The following is a 27719-nucleotide window of genomic DNA, read 5'->3' as shown; positions in this document are numbered from 1 at the left end:
GCAGCAAGTAAACCCCTTTCTGTGAAACTTTCGAGTGACCTGACCGAGCGATGGGGAAGGAAAAGATTCACATCAACATCGTGGTGATCGGCCACGTGGACTCGGGCAAGTCCACGAGCACCGGCCACCTGATCTACAAATGCGGAGGCATTGACAAGAGGACCATCGAGAAGTTTGAAAAGGAGGCTGCGGAGGTGAGCTACGGAGCCACGCCACGCATTTGTGTTGGTTCGTCCTCTGCTTTAAGTCGGGGTGGCTGTGTATGTACGGTGAACGTGTTAATGCGCGCACCGTACGGAGCCAACCGCGCTAATCGAAGGTGCGGGGGGAAGGACAAAAAACTTAACGCAAAGCAGGTATAACTTCGATTTAAAGCTTTCGTGACTGCAGGGATTCATCTTCTTGGTTCTTTCGGTAAAGCCACGTAGAAGGGAAATAATAAAATAATAAAAATAAAACATTAAAAAATATATATAAAATAATGCGATAATATAAATGTGTATTTTGTTGTGTTTTATTTTTATTATTATTATAATAATATAAAATAATGAAATAATATACTCGTATATTGTATTATGTTTTATTTTTATTCTTTTATTATTTCCCTTCTACGTGACTTTACCGAAAGAACCAAGAAGACGGGTATAACTTTTTTAAAAAGTGCATATCTCCAGTGGCGCGATTGCGGAAGAGGAACGCTCGCAACAATGAATGGAGCGCGGTGCGACTTAAACACGGGGCACTGTGGCAGTGGGGAGCACGGGTGGTGCATCTGTCGGTCCGCACGTGTGACCGGTTCTGTCCCGTGATGACTTCCTTTTGTCGGCAAGAAATCCACAATTTGAAGTTGGTTATGATCGCCGGCGGAAACTGCGTACTAATATTGCGAATGTTTTGGGTTCACTCGCAAACGCCCACAATCGGGGTGCTGTAATAAATAATTGGCACGTTTTGTCTGTGACAAACAGCATTAATTAGCTGTGTATGGTGGCGGTGGTTATATTTACGCGACCTAACCCCAAAAAAACCGCTTGCTAATAAGAATCACGAAAGCCGCCTACGTTTTTAAACCGAGCAATCCACACTTCACAATCGCACGCTACCACCACGACGTTGTGTTACCTGGTGCGGCGTGTACGATTGTAATGGTACACACAGCGGTTGCTTTGAGGCTTGGAATTTGGGTGGGGCCCTGAACAAACAAGGCCCCCTATGCCCTGCTGATGTTGCAGATGGGTAAGGGCTCGTTCAAGTACGCGTGGGTGCTGGACAAGCTGAAGGCGGAGCGCGAACGAGGCATCACCATCGACATCTCCCTCTGGAAGTTCGAGACGTCCAAATATTACGTGACCATCATCGATGCCCCGGGTCACCGCGACTTCATCAAAAACATGATCACCGGTACCTCGCAGGTGCGCTGCCACGGGATGGAATCGCAACGACGCATTAAATCTACCTGTGCGGAGTTTTAAATAGTCTGGTCTTGTCCACGTTGGGGTTTCTCCAGGCACACTCGGTGTTTCTCTCGCATGCCAGTTAATGGTATTTGGCTAAATCATCCCAACGCAGAGTTCCCTTGCTTGGACGCATTGAGGGCATGACTGTTGGACTTAAGTGGTTGGTGTTCATGGCCATATGTGGTGCTGGCCACCCACAACCCGCGTGTGCTGTGCCGGCCTTCGTACGTGTTCGTTAACAGCACCTTGCCCCAACAGTCTGGTAAAATTCTATTGGGGCTATTGGGTATCTCTTTTCCTCCTGTCATAAAAATACAACTGGCATAATGCCCCCCCCCCCCCCCCCCCCCAAAACGAGCCTGTTAATCAATGACTCGAAAGTTGAGGTTTTGACGCATCGCCTCATCTCCTGCAGTTTAAACCCAACGACCTAATGTTGTTTCCCCGGATCACGTCGGTGACGAGTTGATGGGTGAACTGGTTCTGGCTACCTCTCTAACCCCTCCCCCTTCAGAAACTCTTGCTGACCAGCATGGTCAACTATGGTCTTCTTCTTCTTTAGTGCTGCCTAACGGCGTGTGCGACTTCACGATGATATTGGTCCCGGTCTAGCACGGCGTGTAGAGTTTGTGCTGTTAATTGTAGCCATGTTTTGATGTTACTGAGCCATGTCGTTTTTGGCCGTCCTGGTCGTTTTTTTCCTTCGATTTTTCCTTCCAGGATTTGCTTTAATAGCTGGTATTTGTGGTCGTTTCGGGCAATGTGGCCTAGGTAGTAACACTTCCTGCTAATGATGGCCTTCAGCAGTTGCCTGTCAGTGCCCATATCTTGCAGAACTTGTGTATTGGTGGTTTTGGCTGTCCATGGGATTTTCAGCATCCTTCGATACAGCCACATTTCGAAAGCTTCGAACTATGGTCGAACCACCTCTAATGAGCTAGCTTTGGGGGGGTGGGAGGGAGGAGCTCTTTATTTGCAAGTTTTTCTATTTACAATTTCATTATTAATCGTACAAGATTCCGTAGCCCGAATTGGCTACACAGCCCTGTTACCTATGAGTGAAAGGTGGTTTGTAAGTGTAAGTAATGTATTTCTAGAGGGCCCATGAGCCAAGTCGGCACTACCTAGGGTGTCACCAAAGGCAGTCTTACCAGGGGCAAATTTTTTTGCCATTTTGTACACTTCATATTTATCGCCACTATTCTTTGGATGTTTCCTAAAACATTAATTTTTCGCAAAACTACATTAACCAGCAATGTCACTACCGTTACACTTCGTCGATCTTTTTATATTAAACGTCTACAACGGTGACGGCTATCGTACATATTGCTAGTCTAGAGACCAAATGTTAAACCATTTTTGGGATTTTTGTTAAGCCAATGGCTCAAAATTAAGTGGTGGTCTGTCGTAATAGGCCATGCTTCTACCACTACACGGGATCCACTTTTTGTTTAATTTATTTGGGAAGCTTGAAGTAACTGGCTCGAGACCGGTGTGATTTCTGAGAGGGTAGAACCTCCTCCACCAGAACTTTGCTTCATGCCGTGCCACTCGCAATCGAACCGTGAATGTACAACCCTCTTGTCGATCCACTGCTGGATGATTGGCGGTGGGAAAATTCAAAATTTCCGCACATTTGCGGCCAGGTCGCTCATGAAGGTGGAGCTAAAAAAACTCGGTCGGCTTTTTACCTGGTGAGATTAAAAAAAATAAGTTTGGTATTTGGAGATTAACTTCCCTAATACTATGCAACTCCCATCGTGTTGTGCCGTTTTATAAGTTGTAATGTGCCAACCCGCCCCTACTGGACATCTGAGAAAAGAGCTTCATAGCGAATTGGATTGCCCCTCCCGGTTACAAATAGTCCAATTCTGATCTGTCTTCAATCAATCGAGTGTATTCTAGAGCACTGACGTGCAAAAATGCAATTCGGTGCTGTACAAATAAAATAAAACATGGTGAAAAGACTAGGTCGGAGCAACAATTAAAGCATTTTCCATGCAAAACAGAAGTGCATTATAATAAATTGTTCATACAGGGGTTTTTGGTTGGATCGCATAAATAGATGTGTCGTTAAAGCCGCTGACACGTGCAACTCGTAAGAGTCGTCACGTAAACGGAACATGCCAATTCGTCACTAGTACAGCACACCGGTGTGTTGGAGAGCCAAGCCACAACATTTACAATCGGAGTGGTTTAGCCATGTTTGTTTAAGGACAGAGTTGGCCTGAACTTTAATCTAAATTGTCTTATGGTTATTGTTTGCCTTGCATACCACTGGGATTTTTGCGCACAGCTTTGATATACCGGTTATTTTTTTCTGGAAGACCTTACTTTTTTCCTGGATTTTTCTGTTGCACGTCGTCACTAAGATGTTCTTTATTCGTGTTTTTGCGGTTGCACCCGAGTCAAGAGCCGCATGGCTCACGGGGCTATACCTAAATGAAACGGAGTACGACGTTTCGCCAGTAATTGCAAAACGCTTCATCAGGCGACAGCCATATTTGTGGAGAATTCCACCTGATTCGTTCCAAATCCTAATAAATTGCTATCGAAGGCATATTAAAAAACGCACTTAAATAATCTTAAGTAAAACCAAGTGAGAAAAAAACTATATTTTATTAAATCCTTTATATTAAGTTCACTTGCTTGCTTAGGACCGTGCAAATCTTTCGGTCGTTTTTTAACCCACTTCCCGTGATCCAATAGAGCTGACATTTTCCACACAGACTCGTTGTGCGTGACAATTAATGTTCGTGAAATTTTTTTTCCAAAATTTTACACTTTGTAGGACAAAAATATTATATTTAATTACCAATTGCTTAATGGTGCAATGCAATCATCTGACCCATAGGTGGCAGCCATCTCAAGCCAGAGGACGAGCGGACTCTAGCCGCCACGCATATAAAGGATGTATAGTGAAAAACTTTGTTTTTACTGGTTATACTTATTCCTCGATTTTTCAGTTCCACGTCTTCACCTGAGATGTTCTTTATTCGTGTTTTTTGCGGTTGCACACGAGTTGAGAGCCGCATGGCTCACGGGGCTATACCTAAACGAGTACCACGTTTTGCCAGTAGTTACAAAAAGCTTCATCAGGCGACAGCCATATTTGTGAAGTCCACCCGATTCGTTCCAAATCTAATAAATTGCTATCGAAGGCATATTAAAAAACGCACTTAAATAATCTTAAGTAAAACCAAGTGAGAAAAAAAAATTAACCCGTAAAAACAAAGTTTATCACTAAATCCTTTATATGCGTGGCATCGGGGCAGCTAGAGTCCTCTCGTCCTCTGGCTTGAGATGGCTGCCACCTATGGGTCAGATGATTGTCTGGCAGCATTAAACAATTGGTAATTAAATATTTTTAAAAAATTTCCCTAAACAGTGTAAAATTTTGGAAAAATTTTCACAAATGCATTGTCACGCACAACGAGTCTGTGTGCAAAATATCAGCTCGATTGGATCACGGGAAGGGGGTTAAAAAACGACCAAAAGATTTGCACGGTCCTAAGCAAGCAAGCGAACTTAATATAAAGGATAAAAAAAAAAACTACGTATTTTATATTTTACTTAAAATTGCTCGCGGTGCGCGCCCCCTCGCGAGGCGGCAGGCGGACTGCGCGGTGCTCGTTGTGGCTGCCGGCGTGGGCGAGTTCGAGGCGGGCATCTCCAAGAACGGTCAGACGCGCGAACACGCGCTGCTCGCCTTCACGCTCGGGGTGAAGCAGCTCATCGTGGGAGTCAACAAGATGGACTCGACGGAGCCGCCGTTCAGCAGCGGGCGCTTCGACTGAGATCGTCAAGGAAGTGAGCTCGTACATCAAGAAGATCGGCTACAACCCGGCGGCGGTCGCCTTCGTGCCCATCTCCGGCTGGCACGGTGACAACATGCTGGAGTCGAGCAAGAACGTACGTGGTGTGGTGGGGGGAAGGGGGGATGGGTGGGGAGCCGTTTTGTGGAAGGAGGTAGTGGTGGTACTGTGGCGGACCAATGGGAGATGGGGGGGGGGGGGGGGGGCCTTAACGGCAATTGAAATGAAGTGTTTTTAGGGGGCAAAATGGAAGGAACCAGAAACAGGAAAACCGAACCGATTGGCTTGACTTGTATATAAGACTGATCACAGGAAGGATGTAGACGACTTGAGCATGTTGGCATGAGACTTGCAGACTTGATTCCTTGCAGAAGGTTTCTAATTTGGTGTTTGGAACATCATCATAACACCTATTTTTACTTCCAGAAAGGGGGTAAACCCTATTCAAATTAAAATAATAATTTAACGTTACAAAGTGCCCTTCAACAATCCTTCTCGAAGCGTGCTATGCATGTCAATGTGGAAAATGGTGAACAACCAATTAAAGAATTGACACTGATACCTAAAAATAGCCATTTTTTTAAACGGATACGTTTTTAGTCTTAGTTTAAAGATTTGTAAGTCTCGAACGCCTGACCTGGAAGGACAACGACTTCCAGAGTTTAGGTGCCGCAATTGCGAAAGGTGGCACGGTTGACCCTGAGCGTGACGCTCCAGACCGTGGCACGGTGAGCAATGCAGAATGTAAAGATCTTGATGAATTTGACGGATAAGGTGTCCCCCCCCCCCACCACCCCTCTTCCCCCCCGGTGCCTGCCCATCACCGGCTTGCGCGCAGATGCCCTGGTTCAAGGGCTGGAAGGTAACACGTAAGGAGGGCAACGCGACCGGCACCACCCTGCTGGAAGCCCTCGACTCCATCCTGCCCCCGTCGCGTCCCACCGACAAACCTCTGCGCCTGCCACTGCAGGACGTCTACAAGATCGGCGGTGGGTGGCGTGGGTTTATTTGGGGGATCGGGCGAGCTGGGTTGGGAGAGGTGTGGTGAACTCGCTTGTACGTATGGGAGTGTGAATTCGTTGTCTGTAACCTCAAGTAATTATTCTAACTGGTGTGTCAACGTCGGCACTGGGGAGACAGGCGGAGATGCGATGCTGCCCCCCTGCCCACCATCGCCACCTCGTGTACCGTGCAGACCTTCATAGGCGTTTGCTAACGGCACTTTCCCCAAAAGTCTCTGGCTATATGGGAGATGCTGTTTGGTTCTTTCGGTAAAGTCACGTAGGTAGAAAAATAAAAATCAGAAATAATAAATCACGACGTTTCGATCGCAACACAAGCGGTCGTCCACGGGTGGAATTTTTTTTATCCATCAGTGGAACTGCTTCCTGGTTCAGCAGTTCTACTGCTGGATGGTTTTTCTGCCCGAGGACGACTGCTTGTTGAGATCGAAACGTCGTGATTTTTTTTTCTACCTACTTAACATAACCAAACAGTCTGGATTCCTGCAGTCACGAAAGCTTCAAATGAAGATTATATGCATATATGGGAGATCTTTGTCTTGTTTTTTCTAATTAGTGGTGAGCATTGTGTGGGAGATTGGGAGTCGCGTTGTGGTGATGAGACTGCAAGAGGTGAACCTTGGCAGCACTGGCGGAGCCAGTGCCCCCCCCCCCCCCATGATCTGATCGAAATGCCTAATTTCGATCGGATCATTAGTTTCTTAGTAATAAATCGGCATTTTGCGACCCCCCCCCCCCACTGCCACTGTAGCATTATTATGTGCCAGGGACTGAGACGGGACAATAGTCTGAGTCCATAATTGGCAATAAGTAACGGCAAGGGAGTTTATAAGTGACTCAGAATTGTGCGCAGTTGTGTATACAGTACACGACTTCCCTGAAGGCATTCACCTTCAGCGAGCGCGATGCCGATCACACAACGTGGTTCGAATTCGACCCTCGATCGATGGCTGCACCATCACCGCACACGCGTCGAATAAAAAGCAAGGGACAACTCCTTGCTAACAACTCCATCATTTTTCATTGCTGGAGGGGTTGCCCCCCCCTCTACCTGAAAATCCTGGCTCCGCCATTGCTTGGCGGTCATGGCAATTGGCACCACTAAGATTATTTGTTTCACGAACTTTGCACCTTTACTCGGCAAATGTCCAAGAAGTTCTATGAGACTACTGATTTTATGCTTGACCCACTGCTCATCATTGTGCTAGTGGGAGAGGCGGGGGGGGGGGCGTTGTTGAGTGACCGTAACTTCACGCTGGTCAGTGTGGGTCTAAATGGGCTTGCCAAAAACCACTTCATTGCTCTCGCCACTGTCTTGTGTGGCCAAAAATTGTTTAATTATAATTAAACTTTCAGATATTCGTGGCGACAACTGCACCAATTTGCCCACTACCCCAATGTTATCTAATGTTGCACAATTCAAGTAGCGTTTTGCCTCTGGTATTTACTGCTCTTGGCTGCTATCCACTTTTTATTATGCCTTTTTTAAGCCTTTATGCTTGGTTTACATTTTTTTAAGTTGTGAAACAGCTGTAGTGCTTATCGGTGGCAATGAAGCTATGGGGAAGGGGGGTGGTGTTGTTTTTAACACTTGCTCCCGCTCTTAATAGTTACTCGGAAAATGTTTACGACCAATTTTGGCACCTGGTGGTATCATCGGCGTAGAATTGTCTACGGCTGACTTTTGGAGAGACTGCCAGTAGACAAATTACTTCGCCGCTGCAGTGTTCAGACGCTGCTGCCCAGGGGTGTAATTGCGGTATGCAGCATATGCGACGCATGAGGGGGGGCCCAAATCGACAGATAAACAATTGAAACATTTTGAGAATTTATTTTTTAAGTGTATTCAGTAAAAGGTGCCTGTCTACCATGGCCCAATCACGACTAACGCATCTGGCTGTTGTATCAATAGCTCGGCATCAAGTTGCGTGTTTTCCCCCCACGCCCTTTGGGTAAATCCTAGGCCAATGGGTCGGCATGAAAGCAAGATGCACTGATAACTTGAGGTGTTGTTGTTGTACCATATTTATTATTGCTACTGTCACCCGAGACTGGTTTCCTCCTAAACCAGTGGTTCTCAACATTTTCCACAGACTTGAATCCCTTGGTTTCTCAATTGTAAAAAAAAAATGTAATGTGATCAGAAACATACGCTTCATTTAAAGTAGTTGTACTTTCGTACCCGTGCTTTGTTTCGATTTGCCGTCTATAAAGTCTGGCGTGTCTCGCACCCCCCGGAGGGTGCGAGACATGTCGGGTTAGGAACCCACTGCTCAAAATCCAATTTACGGTGCAACCAAAAAAATCTAGTAGCCTACCACAGAGTGCGTGTTTTAAAAACATCCTCCGCACATGTCGGCAAAGTGAGTTGGGAGACGGGAAGTGGGGGGGCACCGTTGTCTCGTGCATAGCCCCCCCCACCACTTCCCGTTGAATACGGTCGTGCCCCTGCTGCGGCTTGGCGCTACTTGAGCAACTTTCATCGTCCTAGAAATGATGGCAGTTCGGGTTGCGGTGGGGGGGAGGCTTATTCCAGTAAATACGCGTTCCGACGTTGGGCAGTAACTTTAAAGTTTGACATCTTACGAGTGGTCGGGACCACTATCTTACACGACCTGAAGAGCTTTATGCCAACTATGATGCATTGGACTATTCTTCCTGGCATGTGATTGCCTGACCCAGTCAGTGCTTGATCTCAGCATTTTTTTATTTTGACTTGATGTTATTTAACTGTAGTCGGGATCCTACACTAAATTGTGTTGCCCGACGTTGTGATGAACATCACGTGATGTTTATCGGTGCTGGACCTTTTCCCCATCAGCTTCATGATGCATTTTAAAATGTCTCCGGTTCACTCTTAAATATCTCTTGGTTTTTCTTACATGGCCATCGTCCCTTGTAATAAAATACATCTCATGTTCATCTTCTTGGTTCTTTCGGCAAACATCAGACGCTGTCTTTCTGACAGACCTGTTCTTCACCCTGAGGACGGCTGCTTGCGTTGTGGCCGAAGCGTCGTAAGAATTGTGTTTTTATTATGTGTCCCTTCTACGTGACTTCACCGAAAGAACCAAGAAGATGAATCCCTGCAGTCACGACAGCTTTAAATCGAAAAACCCCATGTTGTGCAAGGCTCGAGTACTTCTCGTCTGGAAAAATATTAAAACTCCTCTCAATTCCTGGGTTCCCCTCCGCCCCAGGTATCGGCACGGTGCCCGTGGGCCGCGTGGAGACCGGCATCCTCAAGCCCGGCATGGTGGTGACGTTCGCACCGACCACCCTGACCACGGAGGTCAAGTCCGTGGAAATGCACCACGAGGCCCTGACCGAGGCCTTCCCCGGGGATAACGTGGGCTTCAACGTGAAAAACGTCTCCGTCAAGGAAATCCGACGTGGCAACGTTGCCGGCGACAGCAAGACCGACCCGCCGCGCGGCTGCGACAGCTTCACGGCGCAGGTCATCGTGCCTCAACCACCCGGGCCAGATCCAGGCCGGCTATTCGCCCGTCGTCGACTGCCACACGGCGCACATCGCCTGCAAGTTCTCGGAGCTCAAGGAGAAGATCGACCGTCGCTCGGGCAAGAAGCTCGAGGACTCTCCCAAGTTCCTCAAGTCTGGGGACGCGGCGATGATCGAGATGATGCCCGGCAAGCCGATGTGCGTGGAGAGCTTCTCGCAGTATCCCACCGCTCGGTGAGTTACTGTGGCAGGGAAGCAAAAGTAGCTACACGTGCTACGGGCCAGGCTTTAAATGCTTTCAAGCTACCAATTCCGGTTCGGTGATTCTGCACTTGCTCTACTATAGTACTATACCGCCGTCAACTTTAATGACCGACTGCGTATTTAATGTTAGCGATTTGTCGTTTTTTATCTGGCCATATAGCAAATAAGAATACAATAACTTTACTATGCAAGTAAAAACGTTTGTTTAAATATTTATGATTTTCTTTTTTTAATTTAGAACCTCTTTTTATAACACCCAACAGGCCCCGCACTAGCTTTATCCGGCACTGCTTGCACCCCAGGAAAAAATGCATCTCGCACCCCATGTTAAGAATCACCTGGTCGAAGTGATGCATTCGCCAATCTCAAGTCCCCCACTCTCCGCAAACTGACCAATCGCTGACGTGAAGGGGGCAACTAAATTAAATGCGTGTGGCTTGTGCATCTGCAAGCTCATAAGCTATTGTCCCCCCCTCCCTCCCCCCAGGGCGCTTTGCGGTGCGGGACATGAGGCAGACGGTGGCCGTGGGCGTCATCAAGGCCGTGACCAAGAAGGTGGGCGAATCGGCCAAGGTGACCAAGTCTGCAAGCAAGGCCATGAAGGGCAAGTGAGGGGGGAGGGGGAGAGCGGACGGGAGTGTCGCTTCCTTGTCCCCGACAACGACGAAAGGAGGTCGCCCCGCGTGCTTCTCCCATCAACGTCGGTGCTGACGTGAATCCCACCCCCCCCCGGCGCCTCCTGTACTGTCAGTGCCATTTATTGAGTTGTGTGAAAAGTTAACACATTTTGTGGGATGGGGTTTTTGGTTTGGTTTTGCTAAAGTGGTTTTATTTTTCCCTTGTGACGCAAGTGTAAGATGACGCCCGAATAAAGATTACTGCTGCAATTTTTTCCTGCTTTTTTTAATGAATGTGCTTCGAGTGTTTCTGGTGTCTAATTTGAACAAACGTTGTAATCCGTGTGTATAGGATGCTAAGCGGGTTTTTCAGGATGGGGGGGACTAAACGAACCTGGGCTCTTCAATGAATGAATAGAAGGAGGGTAATTTATTTAAATTATCTGCTCTAAGCCATGAGGACTGACAACCTGAGCTTGCCGTGTGCTTCAACGCAACAGCGTTGTCGCCACGTGTCCCGAAACAACTTTGATCTCGCTATGGTTTTAATGAACCATTTAAACCTACTGGCTGATTCTGCATGTGACCTTGGTGAGACTTCCCTGGATAAAAATTGTAATTAATAATTAGAGGACACTACCTAGACCCGTCGGGTACTGCCGTTTGACCACCTTGCTTGCCCCGTTGCGCTGCAACTCCTGATGGTCACCCCAAATTACCAACCAGCGGGAAGCCCAGCCGCGCTGCTGCAATCTGGAGATTGGGTGCACTGTGTGGTGGTTGCTGGTGGTCACGGCAAATGTTTATTTGCTTGTTTGCACGGATACAATGGTGCTTGTTTGCCGCACTAAACGCTGGTTGTGGCAAAGGTCGGCGGGATGGGTGCCTTTGGGGGTCAAGGCTACCCCCACCCTGCTTGGTTTGAACATCTGGCACGTGGCCTTGGCAGTGGTCCTCGTTTCAACCCGCCACGTGTCTACGTCACACCAGCCCACACTCCATGCCGCATTCGTCGTTCATGGCGTCGTGTGGTGGACGCGTGCAAGAAGGTATGCTACAAATAACAGCTCGAAAGGTCTCTACGGCAGGGTCGAACCTTTGTTTTGACGGCAGGTGTGTATTTAGTAGAGCTGATCTGCGCGTCTTGGTTCTTTCGGTAAAGTCACGTAGAATGGAAATAATAAAATAATAACAATAAAACATAATAATATAAATTCTCACGACGTTTCGGCCACAACGCAAGCAGCCCGTCCTCAGGTCCTCAGGTGGACGTGTTCTCCACCTGAGGATGGCTGCTTGCGTTGTGGCCGAAACGTCGTGAGAATTTATTTTATTATGTTTTATTTTTATTATTTTATTATTTCTATTCTACGTGACTTTACCCGAATAACCAAGAAGATGAATCCCTGCAGTCACGAAAGCTTTAAATCGAAATTTGATCTGCGCGTGTTTATCACTAATGCCCACGGTAGCGGCTGAAACACGCTGACAAGTACGTTATTAATGGACAACAATTTGGCTAGTTGAAATGTGTGCAGGGTCACCCGAATTAACCTATTGGGACACGTGCATATTCCAGTTCGTTCCAACGTCTGCGCCAATTGTGCTGGTGCTACACTTTGTTTTACGGATGGGCCCGTAAAGCAGTTTTTTACAAGGGTGCTCTGTGGTGCATGAGCACAGGAGATGGACAAACGGAACCTATTTTAATGGCGGTATCTGCCAGGTGGGTACTGCTGAGGTCATGGGTCCAAATCCAGTCAAGCCGCCTGTCAACCCTGGGTTCTCTTGATTGCTGCAATTACTTAACCCAGCAGGCTGTCGCCGAAAGCTGAAACCTTGTCGGATGGAGGGGGGGGGCGAGACGCCGGTGTAGATACTGGATTTGGGAGGGGGGCATGTGACAAAAGTTGAACAGCTGATTTTGTGTTTCTAGAAGATGTACAAGTGGTGTTCTGATGGTCCCACGAATGGAAGCGACGGTGCCTTCGTGGCTGTTCCCTTAAAAAAACCGCAAGTGCCGCAATCTACTTTACAACCTCGACTCCTGTAAAACAACGTTGCGCCTTCCACGCTATGCAAGCTCGCGACCCGGGAACTAAAGTTCATGTAACGTGTTTGCACCCGGCTGTTAACGATTAACCAGCCCCCATGGCATGTCGCAACGCGCAGCATCTGCAATCGACTTGCACAGTGTTCACGTTGTGGGTTGCCTTTTAAAAGTCGACGCAACTTTCTAGAACGTTTCATCGAGGAATTGTTGAACTTTTTTTGTTACAATGCAGTCACATTCACATTGACCCCCTAGACCGCAGAGTCGAACACAAAATTACCAGCGGTTCCATTTCATCAACTTGTAAAACGGCAACGTTGTTGGCCATGTAGAACCGGTGTTTGCATCGGCAGCAACATTTGTGAAAACAAGACACCATTCTGGACTGGTTGACCTTTTGGAGTCTCCATCGGCAAGTTGAGACCCGTTAAAGAAATTCAACTTCGCTGGATGTTAGTGGTTAAAAAAAAAGTTTCTGCAAATGCTTGAAAAACCCACATAGAGCAACATTCTAGCATGTGGAATGAAGCGTTATTGTAAGCGGCCAAATGGACTTGTGTTGCAATCGACCCAGACGACACATTATGTACAAATGTTTTATTGGTGCGGTGTACCCATAGGCAGGAACTACAGCGCCATTTCCAAGAAAAAACGCGAATAGAAAAAGTGGCCTGCATTTGGAGAAACCGTGGTTAACGAAAAAATATTTGTCAAACGAAGGCGATGGGGTGTGGAATTGATGGACGTACACCAACATTCACGAAATGTGCTCCAGGATGCGAGTTGTGGGTATAAACAATAATGCTTAAGAGGTTTCACAAAGTGAGCTTGTACCCGACATCATTTTCTCAGGCCTCTGGTATCGATCTTTGGTCATCCTGGAGGAATCTTATGAGATGTAAAGCTCACATCCAGGAGTTTTCACAGCTCTGAATCTCGAGTATATGATTGAACCTGGAGAGGGCTGTAATGGGTGACCACCAGGCATGGCAGGTTGGTAGGCTGTGAGGCTTCGATATTTCTAGTGGAGTCTAGCAACATCCTTTATTGGACTACTTTAATACATGTCTATGCACCTCTCCATCTCACATTTAATCTGAATTATGATCCAACATCTATGACTGGCTCTGCATGGGTAGGCCTTCAACATTCGAATAATAAATGGCTGTAAAATTATATAAGGCATGTGGAATGTCCACCTGGTGCAATTTTGTGAAGGTTTATTACCCGTGTAAACTCCCACTGAGCTATGCCGCTCTTGTCAATGCCCGAGTAGCCAGCAGACGGACCTTGCAGCAGAGTACAGAGAAGATGTGTGCCCGTCCTTGCACGAGCTGGAAAGCACCAATTATTTGTTTTGATGTACTTTGAATACTAAATGGAGGCGGCATTGTGATTACTGAATAAAATATGAGTGCGTACTTATAGTTGTGCTCGCGACCCAGACTCAAATATTCACGACAAGGTCCCTTCCTCTGGCCAATGTCCCATTTCTTTCTCTCAAGACAGCCTCGCCGCACCCTTTAGTCCCCCTTCCCCACTCCACCTTGCTTGAGCAGGTCCGGAATAATTATCTGCGGACCCCCGGCCCTCGCCGGGCTCGTGAACAGCCGGTCGGCAACAACCGCCGGCAGCGCGGAAAAGAGTGCCACGGCGAAAGCGCTCTGAGCGTGAGGCCGGGAGGTAGCGGCGTCGCGGCCACCTGGACGTCACGGCGTGGCGCAGGGAGCCGATGACTGGGCTCACGTCGGTGCTGCTGTTGCGCTCGAGGTTGAGCCGCAGCTGAGACGCGAACGCGGCCACGTACTCGCGGCCGTAGTCGCGCTGCAACGGCTCGGGCAGCGCGTTCCAGAAGCGGTCTACGCCGGACGTGTCGCCCACCAGGTTGGTGTGCAGGGTGTAGTTGCCCGGCTCGATGAGGCTCACCTGCGGGCATTGCAGGGTGGGTGGGAAGTTGGAAGGGATGTTCACGAAGCGGCACGTGCAATGTTGTTAGGCCAACGTGGGCATGTGGTTGCCACCATTTGGCCAATGTTCTGGGGAGGGGTTTCTGGGTTATGGTTGGGTCGAGGGAGGGTCACCAGAGTCTGCGGGTTGTGGATTACGATGCAGCCAGTGGTGATGTGGCCTGTCTGATGATCACTGTGAAGTTTAGTGGGACCACCCGACCTCCCTGACACGTGAAACGGATGAAATATAATGAGTCGAAGAAAAATGGACAAGATGGGGTTAGATGAGAAATGCAGACAATATAAAATGCGATATTTTGAAACTGTTTTTGGCCGTTTTATGTTCGTTCAGATTTGCATTTGAACTGATCTGCCATCGCCTGCCTGTCGCAGCTGTTAGTGGTGACACCAGTAGTTCGTGTTGGGGGTAGTGTTGGTGTTGTGTTTTCCCGTACCTGCACGCCCCACTTGTGCATCTCCAGGCGCAGGGCATCCGAGAAGCTTTCCAGAGCCACCTTGGTGATGGCGTAGGCACAATTGTTGAAGCTCGAAGTCCGTGCGGCGATGCTGGACATGTTGACGATGCGTCCTGAACGCACATACACACACGAAGACAAAGAGCCCCCATATAGCCTTTAACAGACTGTTGGGGCAAGTGCTGCTAGCCGGCACGGCACGGCACGGCACACGAGGGGGTGAGTGACCAGCACCATGCCCGGCCGCCTTTGTATCCCATAGTAGCGATGTTTACACACTGCACCAGGTACTCATTTGAGCCTGAGTCGACCTCGGGGAGGCCCCTGACCAGTTCAGATAATCGTCAGCGGCGTTGGCCCGTGAGCGGGAATCGAATTCTGGTCGCCGAGTTCGTAGCGCAGTGCGCTAACTAGTGTGCTAATCAGTGCGCTAACCAGTGCGCTAACCAGTGCGCCGTACACGCACACACACACACGCAAGCAGTACGTCGGGGATGAGTTTCGGATTTGCGGATTTCAGATTGCTGAGAACAATTTCGGATTTTTTTGTCCAAGTATTGCATCGCTTGCGCAGACGTGACGGAATAAAAGTGGTGTGATTTCGCGTGCAGTCATACTTTCTGATGAATCCAATATTTTCAGTTATTTCCGAAAAGTGAATATCTGGGTTAGATTATTGTTTTGGATTTAATATGAAGATGGGGAACGTAACCCTGCACGGTTATGTACAGATAGAATAACTTTATTTGTAACAAGGCAATAACCCAATGAGATGAAAGTGTGTTTTTTTTTCTCGAAAAGATCTTCATCCTGACAAGAGGGCTGAAAATGAATGAATGAGATAGAAATTTGAGACGGGTTGCATTGTGAAGTGTTGCCAATTAGGTCTTCTTGCTCAATCGATGACATTGGCTGAATCCACACGCTATATACACACATACACATTGCATTGAAAGCCACCACATTTCAGATGGAATGCCCTGGTGTGTGCAATACCAATGTATAATATACTTTAACAAGCGTGTATATATCAAATAAAACCTCTTGGAGTCTCATAACGCGAGTTAGGCACATTTTGGTGGACACATGAAGATGGCTACCAAGCGAAAGAAAATCCAATAAAACATGGACAGGTGGCCACCCTGATTACTAAACTTAAACTAACCAATTGTTTATTTTTACTAGGTAAGGTCCACTGAACTGTACAGCTCTTTTTCAGAAGCAGCCTGGCCACAAATGATAGCCCAATTAAGTGGTGTAGCATATGGAAATGCATAGCAGCCAAATACTCTTAAACCTCATGTTTCTAAATGCGGAGAGGAAAACCCGGAGGACCAGGAGAAAAATCTTCACGACCATGGGAAGAGAGAACATTGCAACGCTCCAAATATACAGCAGCAGGCGTCAGGGTCGAGAATGAAACCACGACCTCCTGTATACCAGGCGAGGCAGTTAACATCTCACCACTGCGGTGGTATGGCACAGCAGCTGCCGTTGCTGCTGCTTTTTAAATCCTTTATATTAAGTTCGCTTGCTTGCGTGCTTGCTTGCTTGCTTACGACCGTGCAAATCTTTCGGTCGTTTTTTAACCCACTTCCCGTGATCCAATCGAGCTACATTTTGCACACAGATTCGTCGTGCGTGACAATTTATTTTCGTGAAATAGTTTTTCCAAAATGTTCAACATTTTAGGATTTTTTTTTATATTTAATTCACCAATTGCTTAATGGTGGCAGGCAATCATCTGACCCATAGGTGGCCGCCATCTCAAGCCAGAGGACGAGAGGACTCTAGCCGCCCGTTTCAAAGGACCAATGTGGGCTGGGTTGTGGCCCATTGAACACGTAACTGTAATTTATTTGCCACGCATATAAAGGATTTATAGTGAAAAACTTTGTTTTTACGGGTGAATTTTTTGCCGTCAAAGTCGTCACCTCTGGAGCGGCGCAGGAGTGGTAGGAAGGCTTTGGTGATGCGCACTGCACCCCACAGGTTCACCTCGGCGACCATCCTGAAGGAGCTCATGCTCGTCCACTCGATCTCGCCCATGCAGCCTAGGCCCGCGTTGTTCACGATGCACCACAGCTCTGCGGGGAGAGGCAAAGAAGAATACGAGTCGTGATGTCCATTTAATCAACAACTTTTGTTTTGTACGGTGTCATTTAAACGTGCCTTTTTAACGGCGTCGCATTTTTTTCCGCCTAGCGGGTCTATGGGGAATGATAACGTGGTACATCGCAGTTAAAGGGCTTCCGCGGCCGTCTGGAACGCTCTTCCTACCAATATTAGGAAGCCACGGAAGCTATGCAATTTCCAATCTAGATTGAAAACTCATTCTTTAGAACTGCTTTTTTGTGTTTAATGTATCGTTCTTCACCCGCACCGCCGATTAGCACGTTCGGCTACGTACGCTGCCTTCTTAGCAAAAGCAAAGCGAGAGATCTTTTGTTGTTGTTGTTGTTTGTTGTTGTTTTTGATGATGATGGTGGTGGTGGTCGGTTCGACCTCGTGGTAACTCACCGAGCCCATTGTCAGTGACGATCCCTCGTGCCACTCGGAGCACCTCCTCTAACGTTTTCGTCGCTCGTCACGTCCAGTGCCAGCACGTGCATGCGGGGCGAGTTGAGTGCGGCCAGTTCGCTTGCCCCAGGACTCTTGGTCTGCAGGCAGCCGGCCAGCACCGTCATGCCCAGCCCGTGCAGCTCGCGTGCGAACTGCAGTCCGAAGCCTGCGTTGGAAAGAGTTGGCGTAAGCGTGACCGTGTGCGCCTGTGGGTGAGGTGTGGGGAGCCGTAGGGTAGCGGTTAGCGCACTGCTACCAACTCGCCAACCCTAGTTTGATGCCCGCTCGTGGCCAACACCAGTGACGGTTATCTGAACCGGTCATGGGCCTCCCCTAGGTCGACTCAGCCTCAAATGAGTGCCTGGTGCAGTGTGTTAGCATCGCCTACTGGGGAGACAAAGGCGGCCGAGCGTGGTGTTGGCCACTCACCCCCTCGTGTGCCGTGCCGGACTTCATAGGTGCTCGCTAACAGCACTTGTCCCGTTGCAACCGGAACAAACTCCCACTCCACATCAGACTCTCATCCTCGCTTTCCACCTTTCGCTTCTTGTCTTCCACTGCCTCCACCACACTTAAGAGGCAACCACCTCTCTCTAACCTACTCCCAACCCCCCCCCCCCCCCCCCCCCCCAGTCATCTTCCTCCGACGACCCTAATTCCTGACCCCTCGTTGTCTGTGTGCACCTGGCCAGATCTCTTCCCCAGCCCTCCACTGCGCTCCTCCATCAGCTCAACTTCCACGGCCACTAGACCTCTAACCCCTACCACCCTCCACCAATCCTCATCCGTGCCCATTTCACAACTTCATGCGTTCGGACGCTGTCTTTCCGACAGACCTGTTCTTCAGCTGAGGACGGCTGCTTGCGTTGTGGCCGAAACGTCGTGAGAATTAATTTAATTATGTTTTATTTTTATTATTTTATTATTTCCCTTCTACGTGACTTTACCGAAAGAACCAAGAAGAATTTCACGCGTGACGCCGCCGTTGACCCTGGCCATTGACCGAGCAACCCAACGTTCCTACCAGCTCCCTCCGCAGGAATGTGTTAGATCACGTTTCGATCGCAACGCAAGCAATCGTCATTAGGCGATTGCTTGCGTTGCGATCAAAACGTCGTGATCTATTATTTTTTCTACCTACGTGACTTTACCGAAAGAACCAAAGAGTATGGATTCCTACAGTCACGAAAGCTTCAAATCAACAATGTATAAACACAATTATCGATTCATTTTTGTTGTTCGTGGTAAGCGCGCTGCGCTACGAACCCAGCGAGCCGAGTTGGATTCTCGCTCAAAGGCCAACATCGTTGACGAATATCTGAACCGGTCCTTGGCCTCCCCTAGGTCGACTCAGCCTTAGATGAGAACTTGTTGTGATGTGCAAAAATCTACGGCCGGATGTGGTGTTGGCCACTCAGTGACAGACACTGCCATCAAGTTAACTGCAGTTATCAGAATGATCAAATATCATCGTGGTGAGTTATCCGAATTATCAATCAAACGGCAGCAGAATCATGACTACGCCACCACCGCTCCCCACTCCACGCACATGACGACAAAGCGATGTGTGTGAACGAGCACCTATTATTTACGTTGAACTTCGTTCGCACCGTACACAGCCCAACCGTGCTAACCGGAGGTGCGGGAAGACAACACACTAAACACAAAAAGCAGTTGTGAAGAAATTCGTTTTCACACTAGATTTAAAAGTGCATAGCTCCAGTGGCTTAATATCACCGCACCAGATACTCTTTCATGGTTGAGTTGACCTATGTGAGACACAGTACAAAGACACACAACCCCCGTATAGCCTTAACAGACAGTTAGGGCAAGTACTGTTAGCAAGCACCCATGAATGCCGGAACGGCACACGAGGGGGTAGGTGGCCAGTAGTGATTTTTACACACCGTTCCAGGTACTCATTTGAGGCTGAGTCGACCTAGGGGAGGCCTAGAACCGGTTAAAATAATCGTCACCGGTGCTGTCCGTGAGCGGGAATCGAATTCTGGTCGCCGGGTTCGTAGCTCGGCGCGCTAACCACTACACCACCACACACAGAGAGAGAGAGAATTCTAGATTTGAAGCTTTCGTGACTGCAATGATTCATACTCTTAGTTCGTTCGGTAAAGTCACGTCGGTAAAAAATGAAATAAAAAATAATAAAAATAAAACAATAAAAAATCACGTTTCGGAGGCAACACAAGTCTCCGTCATCAAGTGGGACCGTCAACACCAAAGATTTGCTGCATCAAGCAGCCAGATTTGCTGCATCAAGCAAATCTGGCTGTGACGGTCCCACCTGATGACGGAGACTTGTGTTGCCTCCGAAACGTCGTGATTTTTTTTATTTTTTATTGTTTCATTTTTATAAATTTAAATTTCATTTTTTACCTACGTGACTTTACCGAAAGAACTAAGAGAGAGAGAGAGAGAGAGAAGCCAACGCACCTGAGTCACAGCCCGTAACGAGCACAGCCTTCTTGTGCAGCGTGTCCACTCGCTTGGTGTCCTCCTGCCACGACTGCAGGTAAAGCACCGTGAGGCCGAGCAGTGTCCCCAGGGCCCCTACGAGGCCAGCGAGGCTCATAAGAGACCCCAGGAGCCCCCAGCCCACCCGGAGCAGGGATCCGGGGTAGACGAACAGAGCGAGCCCCAACACCAACGCCAGCAGACACATCAGCTGAGCTCTACCGCCCATCGTCGAAGTCATCGCTAACTCTCAATAATGTGGGCGAAAGCAGTTGAGGCAGCCTCCCGATATAGAACGGACTCGCAACCTTTACACTCACAGACCTACGGTCTAACTCGGTGACTCACACGTGACGGCACGTGCCCGCGTAAAATGATTTTCTTTGCTCCTGTTCACTGGCGGTGAGCTGAATTCCCAGCAGCTCGAGTGACCCTTATATACCCGGGGAGCAATATACGGTCACAGCCGCCCACCCGACCTTATCCGAGTTGACAATCAACCGCTTCCTGTGTGTATGCAACGTGAAACGGAGAGCCTTGACCCACCCTCTGCCTCACCGCAGAATGAAGTCACGTCTGATGACTCAAGTGGCCTGTATCCCTCTGTGTAATCTGACGAAACACCTCAATTTATAAATCTGTTTCTCTGTCATAAAAAAATGAAAATTTTTTTTTTTACACAACTCAACGGTCCCTTTAACACTTCTCGGAGTCCATAGTTTCAGCAGCATTGCTTCATTACAAGCAAACTCTGGGACTGGGTTTGACCACAGTGTCTCATCAGCAAAGTCGGGTTTGCTTGAACCACTGCCGGCAAAACTGCTAGATGTTATAGGCGAGCACCCTCTCTGTTAGATGAGTCCTGTTTTGAAGCAAAATTAGAAGATAACACATCATCGGCGTCGTTGTGAGCAGACCATACCTCTTACTATTTTTATTATTTGTGTTTTGAATGTAGAGTGTATACCTACGGGCGATGTGCCTATGGATCGTGATGATAATGGTGATCACTGTGACTTTGTCTGTATTCAGTGTACGGGATTTTCCATTGCGATTGGCCTCTTCGTGATGCAAAGGGTACATTACCAAGAAACGGTATCGCTCAACAGTTTTATACCCAAGTTCTGCAGTCCTCTATATAGTAATGCGGTTTCGTCAGATTATATATCATTACGTTACCTTAAACGTAATTTCAAATGATTGTTCACGTCAAACATAAACCTACACGCATAACACACGACTTACATGTACGCATTACACACGACTGTGGGTTCTGCATGTAAGTGGATGGAAAGCAATCCCAGGGTCAATGACATTTCACTCATTGAGACCGTGAGTCAGATCAAACAGAGCCTTATGGACGCAATAAAAACAGAGGTTGCGCTATTACTGTCTGGAACATTGGGTATCTTGACCCTGCTGAGCTTTTGTGTAAGTAAAACATGAAATCAATCTAGATTTGAAGTTTTCGTGACTTTATTTTTATTTTTCAATTTATTTTATTTTATACGTGACTTTACCGAATAGAACCAAAGAGTATAAAACATGAAACCCTATCACTTGACTAGCATCACTTCACATGAGCGATGCTTGAGACTTGTGTTTAATAGCTGTGGTACCAGGCACTGCTCACATCTGAGATGTATTTTTTGATTATGCTGCAGTTTGATGTTGAGAAATTCCTCCTTATATCATAAATATTCAGCCATTACTTCACAAGAGGGGGAGGGGGGGGGGCTTTCTCGAGCGATCCGTCTGGTGCAGCCCCTCCTGCCAGCGGTGGCGTGGGCAAGAAATTGCAGGGCTGCGCTTTTACCTATGTTTTGTCATTTAGCAAATAGATCTGATAATGTTGTTTCAACAGCTGGTCCTGCTGCGTTCATGACGTCCATCTCGTTCAGCGTTTCCTTTAAGAACCTCCTCTTCATCTGAACAATCACTTGTGTCCTGCAGTGTTTTAATTACTTATTTTGCATCTTCTTGGTTCTTGCGGTAAAGTCACGTAGAAGGGAAATAATAAAATAAAATAAAACATAACAAAATAATTCTCACGACGTTTCAGCCACAACGCAAGCAGCCGTCCTCAGGTGAAGAACAGGTCTGTCGGAAAGACAGCGTCTGATCGAAACACCACCAGGCTCGGAGCGTATATTTAAGCTGGGTTGGAGGGGGGAAGAGCGCCTTGACAAAAGAATTTGCATATCAAGAGGAATGTAGCATATGTATGGGAAATGCAGATATGGGATTAGTCATTACTTGTGGAATGCGTAGGAGGTTGGTGGGGGGTTTCAAAGCCATAATATGTTTAAGAGATCTGCACAATGTTCTAATATTATCATTTACGTTGACTCTGGTTTACCCGGGGAAAGCCTTGCTGAGTCTCGTGACTCTTTCAAGAGAGTCCTCTCAAGTTTTGACAGCAGGGGGCGATGTTGCCCCTCCGTGTAATCCCAATTGAGTAACTTGGAAATATCATTGTGCGTTGGCATGTTTAGCCAAGACCAGTTACATTGTGTCACGTTTTTAGCTCTGGGGGGAAACTGGAGAACCCAGACGACACAGACATACAGTGTCTCATTGGCAGACGGCCTTCGATTGTTGGGGCGCCACGGTGCCAAGATGTCAACTACCTCGCCTGGTATACAGGAAGTCGTGGGTTCGCCGAGACCTACGCCTGCTGTATATTTTGAGTTTGCGTGTCTCTCTCTCTCCCCGTGATGGTGTGGATTTTCTCTGGGTCCTCCGGCTTTTAATTCCACAATTAGAAACACGCGTTTTAAGTATTTGGCTGATATACACTTCCACGTAATAAGCCACTTCGTTGAGCTATCATTTGTGACCGGGTCGCTTCTGAAAAAGAGAGAAATAGCTCAGTGAGCCTTATCTGGCGAAATAAAATAAATATTCACGAGTTAAGTTTTTAGCTTGAATAAATGCTGGTGAATTATGCACTTCCAGAAGGCTGTGCTGTAGATGGGATGTATAAAATACGTGTTTTGTTTTAATGTGGAAATACAGATATATGAAGGGGACGTATTGTCTGCCTATATATTTTGTTCGTGATATTCCGTTCAACTTCTCTTCCCAATGAACTGTATTAACTCACACCCTCGTCACATTTGTTGGTCTGCAAAAAACAAACCTTTACAAGCAGCCATATTTGTACGTTTCGCAGAATAGCGGAAATTTAGCCAGAACAGACATTACGAGACACACCATAAAAAACTACATTCCAGTGCGACTACATTCTAGTTTCATACGGATAAGAGTTTAAAACTTCAGATTTAAAAAAATGCCACATTTTGGTTTCTCATTCAAGGACTCAAGGGCTGCTGTAATGTTGCGGTGTTTGTTTTAATCTGTTGTAAAATATTATTCATAAAAAAGTTTAATTTTTCGGACTATGCTCTCCACTCTCGCAAATGTGGAAGTCTGGAGATCTTCAATTTAGTGGTTTGGGAAGCAATGACAAAAAGATTGCCGGCAGTCCCGCAAAGCACGACGTTTTGTTACTGGTAGGAACCTCCTGGTGACACCAGCCCACATGGGATTATTGTGTCCGTCGTGCAGGGAGGGGCTGGGTGGGGAGGGGAGGGTGGGGAGGGGCTGTGTGGGGAGGGTGGGGCTGGGTGGGGAGGGGAGGGTGGGGAGGGGCTGGGTGGGGAGGGTGGGGAGGGGCTGGGATGGGAGGGTGGGGCTGAGTGGGGATGGGAGGGTGGGGCTGGGTGGGGAGGGGCTGTGTGGGGAGGGGCTGGGTGGGGAGGGGCTGGTCACCCCGTGGTGCCCTTATAAAACTCAACGTTTAACCTACTCACGCCGGCTTGTGCCCGCCCTCACAGTCGGGCATATTTGCGGAATACACCACGCCGCCGTTGACCCTGGCCATTGACCGAGCAACCCAACGTTCATACCAGCTCCCTCCGCAGGAATGTGTTGCTGTGTACTCTACTGACATCTAGTGATTAAACAACGTAAGTGGAATACATTGCAACCATTCCAATCACGCAGTTCAAACTAATTACAGTAAAACCTTGGACTGCGAGTAACATTGGTCTGCGAGTGTTTTGCAAGACGAGCAAATTTTTTGAAATAAATATTAATTTGATAAACGAGCGAGGTCTTGCAATGCGAGTAGTACGTGTATACGCTTTGTCTTCCGAGCGTCACGTGATCACAACTGATATACGAGTGCTTTGGATTACAAACACGTTTCCGGAACGAATTATGCTCGCAAATCAAGGTTTTACTGTATATTTATACTACATCGTAACTAGTCGAGAACCCGTGTGTATTGTGAGTGTTTTGTTTGATATTGTCGGATTTAAAGAATGTTCTGGCTAAAATATGATATTAACAGAAGCAGAAATTGGAAACGTTCGAGCAGTTTCGAATGAACCGTGATAGTCTTCTGTGTTCGTTCCTCTTCGGTGTCGCTATCAGCAGCCAGACAGGAAACGCGATGCAAAGATTCGTTTTAAGAGTGGCACACAGTGGCGGAGTAACGACATTCTCAGCTCAGGGGGCGCGGACATCGGTAGAGGTGGGACGTGGAACGTCAATGAAAGCATGAGTTGAAACCTCGTTTTAAATGTGCGTTCTTGTTCTTTTACACCAGGGGTGGGGAACGTCCGGCCCGCGGGCCTTATACGGCCCGCGGGCCGTATAAGGCCCGCGAAATCATTTGGTGTGGCCCTGCCAAGGCAACCGCAGGCGGGACTCGAAATTCAATAAATCCAGGAGCAAACCTGGAAAAGCAGTTGCGAGTAGCAACATCATCAATACCAGCTAACATCACACGCCTCGCCAAAGAGAAGCAGTTCCAGCCATCACATTAGGGGTGAGTTAATTAAATGTTTGACCAAATATAACGGGCTCATTTTTAAGTTGATAATTGTGTATGGCCCGCGAATGATGGTATAAATATCCAAATGGCCCTTGGCGGAAAAAAGGCTCCCCACCCCCTGGTTTACCACTGTTGTTGAAAACACATCTCACGGTGGTTGTCAAGGGGTCCCCAACTCCTAGCTTTGGCCACCAGGGGGTGAAGTCAACGCACCCCCTGCCCCCACGCTCGTTAATCTAATGGAAGGTAGCATGATACTGGTAGGAACCTCCTGGTTACACCAGCCCACAGGGGATTATTGTGTCCGTCCGTCCGTCGTGCAGGGAGGGGCTGGGTGGGGAGGGGAGGGTGGGGAGGGGCTGTGTGGGGAGGAGCTGGGTGGGGAGGGTGGGGCTGGGTGGGGGAAGGGAGGGGTGGGGCTGGGTGGGGAGGGGCTGGTCACCCCGTGGTGCCCTTATAAAACTCAACGTTCAACCTACTCACGCAGGCTTGTGCCCACCCTCACAGTCGGGCAAATTTTTGTAATACACCACGCTGACCATGGCCATTGACCGAGCAACCCAACGTTCCTACCAGCTCCCTCCACATGAATGTGTTATACAAGCCTTTGTCAATCCTCTGCTTTGATTAAATGCCGCGTCGTTCTCCAGAGCCGGCGTCAGGATCAACGGGGCGGTCACGTGCAGAGCACGCGGCGTGTGGGAAAGTAGGGGCCTAGCTGAGACCAAACGGAAGGGGTGGATAGGCCGGGCTCAGATGCCCTCCCACGGGGCCACCACCACCACGGGGAGCCGAGACGTCCCGGGGTTGACCTGCGGGAAGACACCGAGGAGTCGGGCGAGTCTGGCTCAGACGCTGACACCGTCTGGCTCACAATGCAGTGGATCGATCGCCATCACGAGTGTCCTCGTGCGGTTTGTCGATCATGGTGGGACTTTGAACAGACTTCCCGCTGGCCAATCCAGTTGTCTCTCGCCATTGATGTTGGTCATGTGCAGAAATACAACTCTAGATCGTCAGGTGGTTATTGGGGTTCCTCTAACCCACGGAACCACCAGTCCACCCCGAAACATTGACTGAAGCCACTAGCGGAGCCGATCGAAATTCATAATTTCCATCGGATCATTGGGGTTTATTAGTAATACATCGGAATTTAGCGAACCCCCACTGCCACTGTGTAACACATTATTAGGTGCCAGGGACTCTATGAGATGATAGGACAATAGTCTGAGTCCATAATGGGCAATAAGTAACGGAAAAGCAGTTATAAGTGACTCGCAGAATTGTCCGCATTTGTGTATACAGCACATGAGCGCGATGTTGATCACACGCGGTTCGAATTCGACCCTCGATCGATGGCCGCGTCATCGCCGCACACGCGTCGAATAAAAAGCAAGGGACAAGTCCTGACTTACGAACAACTCCATCATTTTTCATTGCTGGAGGGGTTGCTCCCCCCCTACCTGAAAATCCTGGCTCCGCCATTGACTGATGCCTAATTTAAAGGTCGACATGGAACGTGGTAGGAAAGCGCAGCCGAATGTAATGAGGTTGTGAAGGAGTAGAGAAGGACGGGCTACCGAGACAGACATTGGAGTGGCACCAAGAGGTCGGTAAACAAGAGAAAAAAACCTCGATTGGTGGTGGTGGTGGTGGTGATGATAGGAGAACATTTGGCATTTGCGCCATTATATATAGTGCAAGGCTCTCATGAAGGCGCTGTTTCACAGACACACGATGTTCAACTTCCTTCGCACCGCACGTAGCCAACCGCGCAAAGCGGAGGTCGACGGGGAAGGCAACAAACAAACTTAAAACACGAACATCAGTTCTAAAGACATGCCGCCGGCACACAATGGCCGACTCCCTTCGCACGAAGCCACGTGACCCGCAACGTTCACTGCGAAGAGAACGACGCGGACGATTGCAGCGATAACCAGGGCCGCCCGTCGGAGTCGAACCGCGAAAAGTGCGCTCCCGTTGGGCAATGCCACGACTCCCTAATGGGGCCGTGGGTGCGGTCTGAGCAGGGAGGATGTTATGTGGTTGGTGGAGGAGTTGTGATGAGCGCCAGAAATCCATGGATGTCAACGGAATGCGGTGACATCACTGGAATTGTTAATTAAGCCACCCCTTTAACTTTTCCTTGTACTGTGAATGCGCCATCAGAAGAGTCAATTGCAGGAAAAGAAACGTGAATATTCTTACAATATAAACACACCTTAAAATAAACGTGAATATAATTATAATATAAACACCTTAAACGAAAAGTTAATATTCTTACAATATAAACACACCTTAAACAAATGTGAATATTGTTACAATATAAACACACCTTAAAGAAATATTAATATTATTACAATATAAACACACCTTAAAAGAATCATGAATATTTGTACAATATAAACACACCTTAAAAGAATCATGAATATTTGTACAATATAAACACACCTTAAAAGAATCATGAATATTTGTACAATATAAATACACCTTAAATAAACGTGAATATTCTCACAATATAAACACACCTTAAAGAAACATTAATATTCTTACAATATAAATACACCTTAAAAGAAACGTTTATATTCTTACAATATAAACACACCTTAAATAAACGTGAAAATTCTTACAATATAAACACACCTTAAATAAACTTTAATATTCTTACAATATAAACACACCTTAAGAGAAACGTAAATATTCTTACAATATAAATACACCTTAAATAAACT

General features: G+C 47.7%; 1 protein-coding gene and 1 pseudogene across 1 annotated transcript; one reads left to right on the top strand and one right to left on the bottom strand.

Moving 5' to 3' along the window:
* The first annotated feature begins 50 nt into the window (after positions 1 to 50).
* On the top strand, positions 51 to 10630 carry LOC133353224 (elongation factor 1-alpha 1-like). Its single transcript, XM_061569305.1, is given in 8 exon segments — positions 51 to 194; positions 1233 to 1412; positions 5072 to 5251; positions 5253 to 5369; positions 6111 to 6261; positions 9495 to 9760; positions 9762 to 9979; positions 10498 to 10630. Coding segments are annotated over 8 exon segments (1389 nt in total).
* Positions 10631 to 13270: 2640 nt separating this feature from the next.
* Positions 13271 to 20678, bottom strand: LOC133353258 (D-beta-hydroxybutyrate dehydrogenase, mitochondrial-like; annotated as a pseudogene).
* Between the last annotated feature and the right edge of the window lie 7041 nt (positions 20679 to 27719).

This window comes from Lethenteron reissneri, chromosome 43, assembly GCF_015708825.2.
Source record: "Lethenteron reissneri isolate LAM-NWPU_2019-01 chromosome 43, ASM1570882v1, whole genome shotgun sequence".
Classification (NCBI taxonomy): Eukaryota; Metazoa; Chordata; class Hyperoartia; order Petromyzontiformes; family Petromyzontidae; genus Lethenteron; species Lethenteron reissneri.
This window is presented reverse-complemented; position numbering and strand designations above follow the sequence as displayed.